General features: G+C 48.8%; 1 protein-coding gene across 1 annotated transcript in view; it reads left to right on the top strand.

Moving 5' to 3' along the window:
• ALPK2 (alpha kinase 2) overlaps positions 1 to 14,802 on the top strand; it is a 104,860-nt gene that overhangs the window by 62,883 nt on the left and 27,175 nt on the right. Inside the window, exons 5-9 of the mRNA XM_042910585.1 lie at positions 1,419 to 4,644; positions 8,188 to 8,335; positions 10,589 to 10,716; positions 10,834 to 10,869; positions 13,953 to 14,227. Of these exons, the coding sequence (XP_042766519.1) occupies positions 1,419 to 4,644; positions 8,188 to 8,335; positions 10,589 to 10,716; positions 10,834 to 10,869; positions 13,953 to 14,227 (3,813 nt within the window). The remainder of the gene's footprint in view (positions 1 to 1,418; positions 4,645 to 8,187; positions 8,336 to 10,588; positions 10,717 to 10,833; positions 10,870 to 13,952; positions 14,228 to 14,802) is intronic.

Raw genomic sequence — 14,802 nt, 5'->3', positions numbered from 1 at the left:
TCATGCCCTTGTCCTGTTTCCCACTGGCAGTAAGTGAAGGGATTGACCGGGGGACAGTAAGACCAAGATTCTCCCGTGTGGTTTATGGGAAGGAGCCTCAGGACGCAGAACCACACTGTGCACAGGAACATTCCAGGTCTACTTTGTCACACGCTGGGAGACGCTGTCTGTTCCCCTCTATAAGCCCAGTTATCAGTTTCTGCACACTTGAATGAGGCTGCTGCAAAGCAGGACTCCTGAGGGGTTGGCAGGAAGATGGAGATTCTTCCTGAAATTGAGCAGAAATTCCCTTTGTGTTTGCTGGACCTAATTTTGATACGTATTGAAATAATGGATGAGCTAATAGTTTTAAGAGGCAAGAAATTAGTCCAAGATCTTGTTGCTTCCTTAAACAATAGCCAATGTCACAGAACAGGCAGGGTCTACTCCTCACCATGTGAGATTCCTTCCTTCTTTGATTCCTTCCTTCCTCCCTCCTTCCCTTCCCTTTTTCTCTCTCTCTCTTCTCCCAACCCTAAGCAGTCCTGAATTTTTTACATCTCCTGGACATGGTTTGCCTGCCACGGGGCATCTGTTTTAATATGGAAGAGGTGGGACACCTGGGTGGCTTAGTGGGTTAAATGTCCGACCCTTGATTTCTGCTCAGGTTATGATCTCATGGTTTGTGAGTTTGAGCCCTGCGTCGGGCTCCGCACTAACAGCGTGGAGCCTGCTTGGGATTCTCCCTCTCCCTCTCTGCCCCTCCCCGTTCATGTGGGTGCTCTCTCTCTCAAAACAAATAAATAAACATTAAAAAAAAAACAAAGTGGAAGAGGTGTTCCAGGATTTTATAACCTTTTTGAGGTAGATATAATTGACAGTGTTGATGGTCCGTCATAACCTCGTTACTTCGTGAAAGGCGGGTTCAAAGGACAGGACTTTCTCCGTTCTTTAGTAATGTTATTAACCAGCAAGCTGTCATATTTGGGGAACAAAGGTTGTCCATTGCTACTTTACAAGCATTGCATATTTCATTTGTTATGATCATGTGAAACGTATCTTTCTGGAAAGACGCCCACAAGCTCTGGTGACCGACTTGATCAAACTAGTTTACATGCAATTTATTCCCATCTTCCCCCCCCACCCCCCGAGAGAGAAAAGAAATCATTGAATGAGGACTGTCAGAAGGCTTTTTGCTTATAATGGGGAATTTGACCAAGGGCCCCCTGGAACGTACAGTTGCTTAAATTTGCATGTCTCCAGGAAGTCTCTAATAGCTAGAGAGAGTTAGGGGACCAGTGTTTAGATTTCGATCATTCCTGCTACTCTTCTTGTGCGTTATTACAGTCATCAAGGATTAACAGTCTTGGGGTTGCAGTTATGCCCAGTTGCGGGCTCTCTTAGGAACAATTCTATTAATATCTCTTTCATCTTCCTAGGTGGAAATTCAGGAACCGGTCAGGGGGAGAGACACTCTCAGCCGGATGCCAGCCTTCTCAGAGCCTGCTGGGGAGCCGTCTGCCCCTCCTGGGACCACAACAAATTCCTTCCCCAACTTAGGAGGGATCGACGAAGAATACGCATCATTGGCCCGATACCTGGACCTGGAAAGCTGCACTCGATGCCCGCAGCACGGAGACAGCCAAGACAGAAAAGACCGCGCACTTGGAAGTTCCTGGGAAGACCTCGGACGTGAGCTGAGCATCCCAGACGCCAGTAATGAAAACAGGTCCCCCCGGGAGCTGTCAGCGCTTCTCCCCCAGGAGGGCAGCGCTGACCCTGGGGAGCCCAAGCCTCTCTCCGTTGCTTCCCCTGAACCCACAGATACCATCACCACTCTGGAAACTGCGTGGGGTGGGCCAAGGGCCAGAGAAGCAGCGTGTGTGTTAGAGCTTCTGGAAGCACGTGGCCAAAGAACATGGCCGACCACGGACTCTCCTGCCGGAGCCTCCCCTGATAAATACTCGCCTCACGAAATTTGCTCCGCGGACTTAGAGTTGGCAAAAAGTCAAAGCGAAGTATCTGATTTATGTTCTCCTGATGACAAGACGCCGGGCGTTCTTTTTCAGACGCGAGGTTCTGAGCCTCCACAGCCGCCATGCAAGAGCGCCAAGGAGCGAGACTCCGCCATGCCCCCTCTTTTTACCAGTGTTTTCACCTGGAACCTTTCACAAAAAGCCAGTGAAGGGGGCACAGGGAAAAACTTAGCGGCGGTGGAGAATTTCACCTCCACGTCGGTCTCCACAGGACGGGCTGGCCAGGAGAGGCCCGGCCCCAGCAACTCAGGAGGCCTTGAGGGAAAACAGCCTCTACGTTCTGAGAACAGCTCTTTTGTGCAGTTGGCAGAAGGCAGCAACGAGGGCCCCAGTAACGGTGGCCCAGACACCACAGACACATCAGCCAGGAATGGCTCAGGTGTAATGTTTCCTCGTGAGACGCCAACGACTTTCACTGCTCATCTGAAGGGTCTTCAGGTGGCCAGGGAGAGTGGGGACACGTGGCCCCCAGTTACCATGGCCCCCAAAGTTCACCCAGCCAAATACCTCCCTGTTTCCATTGCCGAGAACAGTCTTGCAGATGGACCCAAGGGGAGCTCACCTCAGGCACCAGATGAAAATATTCTCCACCTCACTTCCCATGCTCAGTTGGGTCATATTTTAAATGATTCCAAGACCGAATCTCTAAAGGAGCCCTTTGGCATGGCTCCCCGTGGACCAGGAGTCCCCATCCACGTTCCTCGGCTCCCAGAGGTAGAGGGCTTCTGTAGCAGCCGCCCCCTCCAGACTGATAACCAGTCTGGAGATAAGAGCCTGACTGTGGACAGGGCAGACAATAGGAGCCTTGAAGAGGATTTCCAAGAAAAAGAAAGTGAAAGAACACAGAGGATCCAGCACGAGAGCTTACCCCCACAGAGTTTTGCTTCCGAGGGTGGTTTCCAAGAAAGGTGGCCCATGACAGCTGTTGCACAAGGGGCAATACACCCAGTGCCCTTGGACCACTTGTCGGCAAACTCCAGGGAGGAGAGCGGGCAGAGCTCAGACCTGGGGCCTACTGTGTGCAAGGTGGCCCACGCCACCGTGGAAGATGATGGTCAGGCTCTGAGCCACACTCCGCCTCTCTCTGATATCTTCCTGGAAGGCTCCAGAGAGAGTGGGCCAGGACTTTGGAGAGCGGGCAGAAAGCTGAAGATTATAACTCTGGAGGCTCCCATTGCAGAAGACTGGCTCCCAAGACCACAGACGGGTTCTGAGTGCAAGGAGTTAGAAGCTGGTCCCGTAATTCCTGACAGGGTCTGGGCTCTATCTGATGTTCTCAAGGCTCACAGTCCTCAGGCTGAGTCTGGCCCGGCCCTTGCTAATAACAGAGAAACCCATGTCAGTGAAAAACGCGCCAGCCGTGCATATTGGAGTAGCCTTTCTTCCCAGTATTTGAGCCAGCCCAGACTCCTGGAGTCATCTGTGGATCCTGTAGACGAAAAGGAATTACCCGTCACAGATTTGTCATCAGAGACTTCCAAAACCGGAGAGAAGGAAAACGTGAGTAAAGTGAGTCAAAACCGAGAGGAAAACCAAATCAAGGATCATGCTGCCTTCTTTAAACAGTTTCTGACCTGCCCTAAAATCGTAGAATCCTCTGTAGACCCCACGGATGAAGCAGGTGTGATGGTGTGCACCAGGGCTGGGACACCAGGGCCTTCTGAATCCACACCGGCTATCATCAGAGAGGAGAGCAAACTGAATGATGGGAACATGGGCCAGAGACTGGAAGTCCAACCCGCCATCTTGCAAGTCCCACGTCCTGACGAAGGGGGGGAAACCATTCCAAGTGGATGTGGAATAAGTCAAATACAAGAAGGCAGTAAGAGAAGCTTAGGGGAGGCTGAACAAAGTAAAAACAACAAAGCAGAACCTGTTTTCTCCACTTCACCTCCTTCTAACTGTCTTGCAGTGATGACTCATGCATCTGTTGGCGTGGATAGTCACAACTCCACAGGTCAAGTTCACGACGTCCCCGAGAATGATTTAGTTGAGCCCAGAAACCGCCAATATGCACGTTCTGACTTGAAGGAAAGGGAAGCTGTTGAGAGTGAGTGTGGGAAACCTTCACCCTCTTCTAGTGGTCTCGCTCGGTTGCCCTGTGCTTCATCTCCCAAAGGAAACACTGCAGACTTTTCAGTAAGCCACACAATTCGGGAACCTCAAAGAGAGGAGCCCCGCACTGGGGAAACCAAGCATGTGAGTACCTCTGGCTCTCCAGCAGTGACCTCGGCATCTGGTTCAGGTGAATGTGCCTCAGAGAAAGCTCCTGAGATATCACAGCACCCATGTCAACAGGGCTCCAACCTGGGCTATGGGAGAAGAACCAGGGAAGAGAATCTCGGTCACACGGCAGCCCAGACCCTCAGATTCCCAAAAGCCCCACCAGCAGGGAGTGGCTCAGAGGAGGTCAAGAAGCCAGAAACCTCAGGGGGTGGACATTTAGCTGAGGGGGTAAAGAAGAAAATTCTGTCCAGGGTGGCCGCCCTGAGGCTGAGATTGGAAGAGAAGGAAAATGTCCTAAAGAGCTCAAGCTTTCTTAAAAAGATTCCTAAACTCGAAACACCGGCATCATGCACAGAGGAGGAAAAAGACGCAAAAAAGCCACCTTGCAAAAGAGAAGGGAAAGGTGAGGTGCTGTTGCTTTCTGTCGTTGGTAACGTTTGGGTTTGTGAACCAGATGTCTGGTGTCCTTCTGAGTCCTCTGCATTTAAGGTGAGGGTCCACTGGATAGGCATTGGTGGCTTGGCAGTGACCAAATGGTGGCCTGGCCTGTATGCTCGTGGTTCTCAAGCTCCACTGGCCTCACATCCCCTGCAAGGCTCGTTGAAATGCAGATCGTTGGGCTTCCCCCTCCAGAGTTTCCGGTTCAAGGTGTGGGTTCGAGAAAGTGCGTGTCTAACAAGTTCCCAGGTGATCCGGAGAGAGAATCACTGAATAGGCTGCCTGTGGGTAAGTTGAAATCGAGGGAGTAGGATTAAGATGACTTTCTGTCTCATTACCCTTTAAAAAATATTTTAAAAGATAAACAGAAGCGTTCATCAGTGTCGCTAATTAGTATAATTCAACAGACCACACACAGCAAGCAGGATTTACGGAAGTAAACATTCAGGGATAATTTGGGAGCCTCTTTTTTAATTGGTGATTGTCATTAACAGCAGCTTACTTGAATCCCGGGTTTCCTTCCGAATTTGAGCGTAACGTTTCTTTCCAGCTCACCCTCCTCTTCATCTGAGTCGGAAGCGCCCTCTGAAACCTCCGTTCCAGGTTTCAGGCCACGTGAGGCTCAGGGCCCTGGCAATTTCGGTCACTTTTGTGCTGCGGGGGGGGGGGGGGGGGGGCGCGTCACGTGACCCCAAGCTCCATCCCTTAACCCAAATTTTAGCCTCTTTCATTTCAGAGCTCTTTTTTCCCTTCCCACGGGCGGGACGAGTCAGAAGAGAAGACCCCGCAGTGAGGTCGCGGAGCTGCGTGTGGCAGAGCCCGACGCTGGGGCCCCCTTATACCCCAAAGGGGGGGGGGGGGGCAGGGCTTTTCTCCTTCCCGAGTGTTCGGACCTCCACACGGGCGCTCATTATTCCCAGCACACATCACCTAGGCCCTCAGCGCCCCCTGCAGCCAGGAGGAAATACAAAACTACCTTCTGAAGAGTTTTGGGGGGCACCCAACCAGTTTTCTAGTATATAGGTTTTAAAACCTATTTAGGGGCGCCTGGGTGGCCCAGTCGGTTAAGCCTCCGACTTCAGCTCAGGTCACGATCTCGCAGTCTGTGAGTTCGAGCCCCGCGTCAGGCTGTGTGCTGACAACCCAGAGCCTGGAGCCTGCTTCAGATTCTGTCTCTCTCTCTCTCTCTGCCCCCCCCCCCCCCACCCCGCTCACACACACACACTCTCTCTCTCTTTCTCTCTCTCTCTCTCAAAAATAAACAAAAGTGAAAAAAAATTTTTTGAAACTGCTTTAAAGACAACAGAGCAGTATTTTAAAAGATCTCTGAAGTGGTTTCAACCCTAAGGGAAATGTCTATTTGGAATCCTTGTCCGCGGTTATCCGAGTTACTATGGGAACACAGACTATCCGGAAAAGCAGAAGCTGGCAGAGTTTGCTCTCAGAGAGTGCGTGGCTTCCCTGAGCACTGCATTCTGGGAGGGGAGCACTGTCACACCAGAGACCCCTTGGGGGAAGGAGTCTGTGTGTGTGTGTGTGTGTGTGTGTGTGTGTGTGTTGGACAGAAGCACGTGACTCAGAGGACTCAAAGAAATAAAACTGAGTAACCTTTCTTGGGGACATTCACAGCTGTGTACTCACCTGGTGGGAGGGGGCTGCTCTATCCTTTCCCATCAACCCTTGACCCGAACGTGCACAGAAGAGGAACCTAGCCACACTGAAGGCTGTCCTTTATCCATATTCCCCGTTCCATCCGATACAAACAGGGGTCCTTCCTAAAGCCCTGAGGCCTCTTGCTCAGAGACCCTCATTTTGCTTTGCTTCCCATTTTTGGCCCTTCCCTCTATCCTCCCAGGTTTCTGGGTTCAGAACTTCTAGTGGGCAATGGACAGAGTTGGCAGCTTTAGGGACATTGGGGTCTCCACAAAACCATCCATGAAGACTGCCACCACATTGTGCTGGAAGGCTCCTTGAGGACTTAAGTTCCAGACGAGGAGGCGGGCTTGGGCAAGACTCTGGAGCGAGAGTTTGAGACTGTGGGCCTCAGTACCTAACGCAGCCAGCCGTGTAGGACCGAATAATCCGAAATGGGTTTTGCCTTCACTAAACTTTGTGTATCTTCTCTCTCTGCCATGATATTGTTAGTGTCTTCAGTTACTCTATAGTGGAGGGATCTGTCCCCTGAGTGGCTCATTAGTACTTCCTGGGAAGAAAACAAGCTTTTAAATACGTTGGCATCAAAGAGAGAGGAGAAGGCACATTTAACCCATCGACTGCTGCCCAGCAGTGGGATCTGAGGTAGCGGGGAAACAAAGCGTTGGCACTGGGGACCGCGGGCTTGGCCGGGGATCACACAGTGTTTTGAGTCACCACGGCTGCGGTGCTGTGGAGCTTGGCCTGCACGAGGACGGACACCTCGTTGCCAGGAACCCAGCCAAGTCATTCTGCCCACCTGGCGGGGCCAGCTGTCTCGTCTCATTCTGCTGTCTGTGCTGCTGCCCCGTGGCTGTCCAGAGGAATGACACACTCAGCCGGCCTGCAGTGCCCTGATCCCTGATTTTAAAAGGTGATATTCAAGGAGCTCAGCCCAGCCTCCCCCCACCCCGTGCCCCACACACCAGGGAATTGTTTCCTGATTGATCGTGTTTCATTCAAGGAGACACGTCTGTCTCTTTTGCTGATGAAATCGCTATCAGACATCACTGCAATCCGCTCGGATATCTTCAGCAAAGATAGCTGATGAAGGGGAAAGATGGGGGAGAATTATTCACTAAATATCTTATTGTTGCTTTGCCTTTTATATCTGGGGGCGTAACCGCAATTACTTGGATAACCCGGATTTTGTCCTGCTCCCTAAGCCCCAGCTCTGATTTTGACCTGGATTACCTGGCGATCATTTAAATACGGCTCTATTTGGCTCAGGGTTTATAGACTAGGTATCCACAATCCCACAGCCTCTTCTTTAAAAAAAAAAAAAAAAAAAAAAGCCTCTCACATTCTACTTCATTTCGTGCATTCTAGATCTCACTTTGGGACTTTAATTTTTGTTAATGTTTATTATTTTTGAGAGAGAGAGAGAGAGAGTGCACGCGTGAGCAGGGAAAGGGCAGAGAGAGAGGGAGACACAGAATCCGAAGCAGGCTCCAGGCTCCGAGCTGTCAGCACAGAGCCCGACGCGGGGCTCGAACTCACAAGTTGAGATCATGACCTGAGCCAAAGTCAGACGCTTAAATGACTGAGCCACTCAGGTGCCCCACTTTGGGAGTCTTAAGTAATGCAAAATGAGATTTTTCTATTAGATTGATTTGCTCATTTTCTGAATGTTTAGGCAAGTCACATCTTCCCTCAGACACTTGGTTTCCTCATCCATAAATTGAGGGGGATAATTATCCCCATTCTTGGGATTGCTGTGAAAATTAAATGCAATAAAATGGGAAAGTCTTCTGGCCACTGTGAAACTCTCTGCCACTATTGTAAGAACACTGACCTGAAACTCTCTCGTTTCCAGCTCCGATATTACTAAAAAAGATCCAAGCCGAGATGTTCCCTGACCACTCTGGGAATGTAAAATTAAGCTGCCAGTTTGCAGAAATTCATGAAGATTCTACGGTCTGGTGGACAAAGGATTCAAAGTCAGTAGCCCAAGTGCAGAGAAGGTGCGATATTTGCCTGGTTACTTTTCATGGTTGTTGCTGGTTTCACAACGTAATTCTAAAAGAAAATAGTGATAGGAGGTAAAAAGGAAAATTGAAGCTGAAACCCCACTCACTTAAGTATCCAAGATAAGTAAGGAACGAAGACAGAGGTCTAGACAGGGAAAGCAGGGAAGGGTTCTTACTCAGGCTCTGCCACCCCTGAGTCTTGTGGCCTCAAAAAATCATGAAATGTGTCACGATGCTTTTAAAATCAGGGGAACATGATGGGGCGCCTGGGTGGCTCAGTCATTTCGGTTTCTGACTTCGGCTCAGGTCATGATCTGACCGCTTGTGAGTTTGAGCCCCGTATCGGGCTCTGTTCTGACAGCTGGGAGCCTGGAGCCTGCTTTAGCTTCTGTTTCTGTCTCTCTGCCCCTCCCCTGCTCATGCTCTCTCATGCTCAAATATAAAATAAAACATAAAAAAATAACTTTAAATCAGGGGAACATGCCAAATCATCTTCTAGTCTGAGGTTCCACGGTCCCAAGATCATAGAGCTCTCTTCTGTTTGTGAATCTGTGTTTTTTCTCTTTCACAAATTCCTACTAGCCTGCCAAATTTCAAAGCTAAGAAGGAGAATCCAAGGGGAAAAAAACAATCCATGAAGTAATAGAAAGTAGCAGGTGTTGAAGGTGATAAGTAACCATTTCTGAGATGGGAAAAGCCGTGTATTTCTGGGGCCCTAGGTTAGAAGAGGAGAGGAGAGGAGGGGAGGGGGGAGAGAGAGAGAGAGAGAGAGAGAGTGAGAACCATTGCCGAGAGTACCCGTGTGGAACAAAGCTGACGAATGGCTCCCTAAGCGCCTGGCTGGCAATAAATGCTTGTTCACGTGAGCCGTGGGCCATGGGCTTCACCCAACACACCTGAGGGAGTGTGGCTTATTCTAAAACAGATCACCTGGCTCAGTGGGCATAACTCAAGCCCCAGCTGCTTCTTTCTGCTGAGGGAAGTCCCCGTTCAGCTCCCTGAGTCACGGGAGGTGTCCTGTCCCCTTAATCTCGTTGCAAGGAGCCTGAAAAAGGAAGGAAAATCGAGTTTTTTTGTATAACTAAATCAAATACGTTTGCTTGGAGCATACGTCTGGAAATTATGCTCCAAATTTCATAGTGATGCCGGATTCGAGCTGTAATTTCTATAACATCCCTCCAGAAAACCTAACTGGATTGACAGATGGAATGAGGCCACGCAGCCTAAAACGTTGCCATTACCCTGCCTGTCTTATGTATGGCTTAGGAAGGATGATAATGGAGAATAAGTGGCTTGGCTTAAAAAAAAAAAAAACAACAACAACCAAGACCACTCCCTAGAGCTTTATAAAAAGAAGCACTAATCATTCATTTAAAGCACTTTCTGTAGCTGTCAGCCAAGGGTAATTAACCAGTAGGGTTTTTGGCCATCTTGCTCTGAGCTCAGACTTGGCATTTGAATCTTTTGGGTCCATTTTCCATTTGAGATGTCTTTAGAAAACCTAGCCTCCCTGTAGGGAGCGTACATTAGTAGGCCTGCCATTTACTGGTGACATGTGGCCTGGCCTTTACACTTGACCAACGTTGGCTTCATTTTGTCTGGGCAGCACTGAGCTGGGAGCACCCATTTGCCTTTTCTTCTTCTCCTCCTCCCCCCTCCTCCTCCTTCTCTTTCCTCACCACCACCACCACTGGTTTTTCTGTTCGTGGCACAGTGCCTGGAACTTAATAATTTGGGGCGGGTGGATGGATGGGCAGTATTCACTAGAAGAGTACCCTATTCAAAAACACCCTCAGCCATGGGTCCTTATTTACAGCAAAGACCCCCTTTCGCTTGTCCTGTATTGTGTCTGTGTTTAGATTTGGTTTAGAGCTTTCAGGTCTCCTTCAAGCCCAGAGCACCTGGGTCAGTAACGTAACTGAGGTGAATTCTGAGCAGAAATGTTAATGACGGCCCCCAGAATTCACATTTCCGGTTCTTGGCTCTGCAGGTCACAGCCAAGGCTCCCAAATGGTTTTGATTCCTATTGCCTATTTGGAGAGAGGATGTTAAAGCAAAATTGCACCAATCATCTCCCACAGATAAAAATGAATTATGCAAACAGCTTATCGAGACCTTGTTCTTTAGCCAGCCCACTAGCCCCAAATGTTAGGGCAGGGAAGCACCTGTTCCTTTCTCCTTAAGTGTGTTAGAAAAATGCAGCTTCAGAACGATGAAGCGTTCCAACATTCACGTCCCCTATTGCAGGGCAGACGACACCTCGGCTGTGTCCTTGGCCATCGTCCAAGCCGGTCAGAAGGACCAGGGCATCTACCGTTGCTGCATCAAGAACAGTTACGGCAAAGCGACCGCTGAGTTTAACCTTACCGCTGAAGGTAAGCCTCAGCCTCTCCGTTTCAGGCGATAAACCACGAGACACCCCCCGCCCTCCCCAGCCCCCGTCCAGAATGCCCACTTGCACTGAAGACCCTCTCTTCTTTGTCTTCTTCTAGTTCTGAAACAACTTGCGAATCAGCAGGATATTAAAGGTAAGCTGACCCGAGTTGGATGTCCAAGGACATGGGCCACTCCACAAAGCGAGAGCTCGCTCCTGGAATCAAGGGTTGAAACAATATCCCCATCGACTCTTCCAACCAAGTAGGGGAGAGCGCAGGAATGACTGGGAAATGAATGACAATTCATGAGCTATTTCAAGCTGGTGGCGAGGCCTGGAATAAGTGCGTGAGGCTACCAACGTGCAGAGGTGTAGTATTTATGAAAGATCAGACTGGGGCGCGCAGTTGTCGAGGATGTGTCGGTGGGGGCCTTGGGGTCAGACTCCTTCCTTTAAGCCTCAGGCTTGCGTCCAGCCCCTCTGCAGCGGGTTTTCAGCGTCTGGCACTGACACAGCCTGGTTTGTTGCTTCGGTTTACTTCTCAGTTTGACTCACTAAGCAGATTCCAAAGACAGTCAGGTGTCCTAGGAGAACCCCATTCCTTCGCATCTTCCTGGAAATGAAAGATGAGTTTTGGTGCTTTCCTTTGGCATTTTGGCACTGGTCCCGGTCCCCTTGATCTTTCGGATGAAGAAGCCTCAAATAACTTCTTTATCACCTTTCTTATTTGGTGATAAACATTTTATTAGTTGAATTCTCCAGAGGAGGAACAAATAACATTTTACAGGCTGGGCTCTAATTAAAAACTAATAAAACCCAGCTCGTGGGAAAGCCCAAAAATGAATGATGGTTCAAATAAAACACAAGCTAGCACAATTTAATGATCGCACATGGGGCTTTCAAAGGAAAGTCCTAAGATTTATTTTTTTCCTTTCACTGTTTTATCTTTGTTAAGTAGACTTTCTGTTGGAAATTATAGACAAGATTGTTAATTATACCCAATACAGTACTATAGAAAAAAAAATTACCTTCTTCTTTCTAAGCACACAGTTGGAAACAACTTTTGTATTAAATCTGATGCATTTTTTTAAGTACTCAGTGCAGTTGTTGTTGTTAATAATAATTGAGTTTTAGGAATTTGGGGATTTTGAAGGAGAATAGAATGGGATAAATATAATTCATATTTATTGGGCTGTATACATAAAACACTTCCTATATTCTTTAAGTGGTATTAGGGGCCAAATTGTTAAAATGAAATCATTTGTGTAACTAGAATTAAGATTTGGGTTATATAAAAAGCATCCCTTTTTCTAAGTGATCCAGTTTTTGAATTTAACTTAAAAAGAAACCTATACTCTTCTCTGTAAATTAATTTTCTTTCTAGTTCTGTCACTAAAGATGAAATCTATGATAAATAATCTCTTAAAATTTGCCTGGGGGGCACCTGGGGGGCTCCGTCAGTTAAGTGTCTGACTTTGGCTCAGGTCACGATCTCCCGGTTCGTGAGTTCGAGCCCCACATTGGGCTCTGTGCTGACAGCTCAGAGCCTGGAGCCCGCTTCGGATTCTGTGTCTCGCCCTCTCTCTCTGCCCCTCCTCCGCTCATGCTCTGTCTCTGTCTCTGTCTCTCTCTCTCAAAAATAAATAAACATCAGAAACATTTTTTTTTTTTAATTTGTCTGGGACAGTGTCCCAATTGCCTGCCTGTTCCCCTGCTTCTCCACCATAGATCTTTCTAGAAACCTGGGACAGGTTACTTGGCCTGAGGCTCCTGCTCACCATCGTGAAATCCTGGAGGATCTTCCTACACACGCTCTTTCCACAGGCATCTTCAGCACTTTTTCTTTTCTTTTCTTTCTTTTAGAGATGACAGAGAGAGAGAGAAAGAGAGAGAATCCTAAGCAGGCTCTACACTCAGCACAGAGCCCAACACAGGGCTCAATCCTGTGACCCTGGGATCATGACCTGAGCTGAAATCAAGAGTCTGACATTCAATCCACTGAGCCACCCAGGCACCCCCAGCACTTTTACTGTTTGAGTCCCCCTCCCTTTCTTTCTTTCTGCCAATAACGAGGCCTAGTTGTTCATCGATACTCTTGGACAATAATTTTCATCTCTGTATACCTTTAGTAGCTTGCTTCAGTCACTGGCTGCTCTTCAAACACGTGACCTGAAAATATTTTTAAAAGCAGAGAAAAATGTTTCTCTAAAGAGTCTAAATAGAAACGTGAAGTGAGATTTTCACACGACCTGTGGTTTCTTTCTTCTTTTAAACATTCAGAAAGATGTGAGTCTTCATCGACTTCGAGGATTAAAGGCCGCTAAAGAACTCCAACCAAACTGATTTCGTTGAAAGCTGTCTTCTTCTCTTCTCTCAGCCCACCAGAAGGCTGACCTGTTCATCTCTAGGTTAGAAGGGAACCTTCCGATTGCATCCGTGGTCACCTGAAACGTGGAGAATCCACTATGAGAAAACCCGGTGCTAGAAAAAAATAATTCTACTTTTCTTTTTACACATAAATCCAAAATAATTAGGCTTTTTTTTTTTTTTTTCAGTGTCTCCTCAGAGGAGCTTCTTTTTAACGGTTTTGTCCTTGCCTACCTATTTCTTATAGCTACCACAGACATTCTCAACATGGGGAAACGGTATTGCCCCCGAGAAGACAAAAATTGGTTCTTGAGGAGGCAAAAAAACTTACTCTGATTGTGGGTGAAGCACAGATATACACACATAAACGGATATGCAGGACCTCTGTGGGATTGAAATTTATGGGGAGGGGGATCAATTAAAAAAAAGTCTGAAAAGACTCCTTTCAGGGGGCAGTCATGAGAAAAAGGGCTGAGAAACTGATCTGTCACGTCTTATCGTTGGTTCCTCCTCCCCGCTCCACACTTCAGCTTGCCTTTAGTTACCTTTCGTGGTCCTGTCTGTATTTTCCAGATCTGTCTAAACTTCTTTTCCTGGTCTCCCCAGTTTGGCCCTCACCAGTTTTCTCCCCTCTCCAGTGAGGTCCACTGGAGACTCATACCGATCTTCCTGCCTCCTGGAGGACTCGTCCCCCCCCCCCCCCCTTCTCATCTTTGAGCTGTGCCTCTCTCTGTTGGGAGTTCCGTGTGGTCTCCCCTCCAGGTTCTACAGGCCAGCCTTGTCCTCGTCCCTGTGTGGGAACAACCATGAGCCAAGAAGCAGGATGGGGGCTGGGATATTCTGCCCAACTAAAGGTGAGGTGTGTTTTAGGATGTGAAGAGATTGAATTCAGCCAACTCATCTTCAGAGAAGACTTCCTCAGGGACAGCTACTTTGGGGACCACCTGCGAGGTCAGATCGCCACAGAGGAGCTGCACTTTGGAGAAGGGGTCCACCGGAAAGCCTTCCGCAGCAGAGTGATGCAGGGCCTCATGCCCGTCTTCCAGCCCGGCCACGCCTGCGTGCTCAAGGTGCACAACGCTGTTGCCTACGGGACCAGAAACAACGATGAGCTCATCCAGAGGAACTACAAACTCGCTGCCCAGGTGGGTCCACCTGCCCTACAGAGTCACGTGGGGGTGTGAGGGGGGGGACCCCACGAGAGCCTGAGATGAAAGTCAGACTCAGAATTGTTGGGAGTGTCTCCAAGAGGGTGTTTCTCTCCCTTTGGGGTATGGCTGTAAGGGAGCCCCTGGATCAAGCCCGAATGCTGGGAACCATGTCTGAGTTCTCGGGGTAATTTCTTGCCCTCATGCCAGCCAGATGGGACTCACCCTGTGTCTGGAGGCCCCTCACCGGCTCTGACCTGGGCTGGGATCATTTCTGTTTCTAGGAAGCCCCATGAGGTCCTTGAGTCCACTCAGACACAGGATGATGTGGAAGGCGGGGGGTCCAAGCTACAGGGATGCCAGGATTCCCAAGCATCCCCAAGGGCATAGTTTCTAGATTCTTGTTTACTTTATGGAAGGGGGTTGGCTATATTCAGAGGGGGAAGCATGTGTCCTGTTTCTTGCCTTCCTGAGTTTGGGTCAATGTTAGCCTATAAGCTATGAAGGGAGACTGATCCAAGGCTCTAGCTAAGCTCCCATCTCCCTGTGTTATTGAGTCACAGAACCTTGAG

The sequence above is a fragment of the Panthera leo genome, chromosome D3, assembly GCF_018350215.1.
Source record: "Panthera leo isolate Ple1 chromosome D3, P.leo_Ple1_pat1.1, whole genome shotgun sequence".
Classification (NCBI taxonomy): Eukaryota; Metazoa; Chordata; class Mammalia; order Carnivora; family Felidae; genus Panthera; species Panthera leo.
The sequence above is the reverse complement of the archived record's forward strand: the minus strand, read 5'-3'. Positions and strand labels throughout refer to the sequence as shown.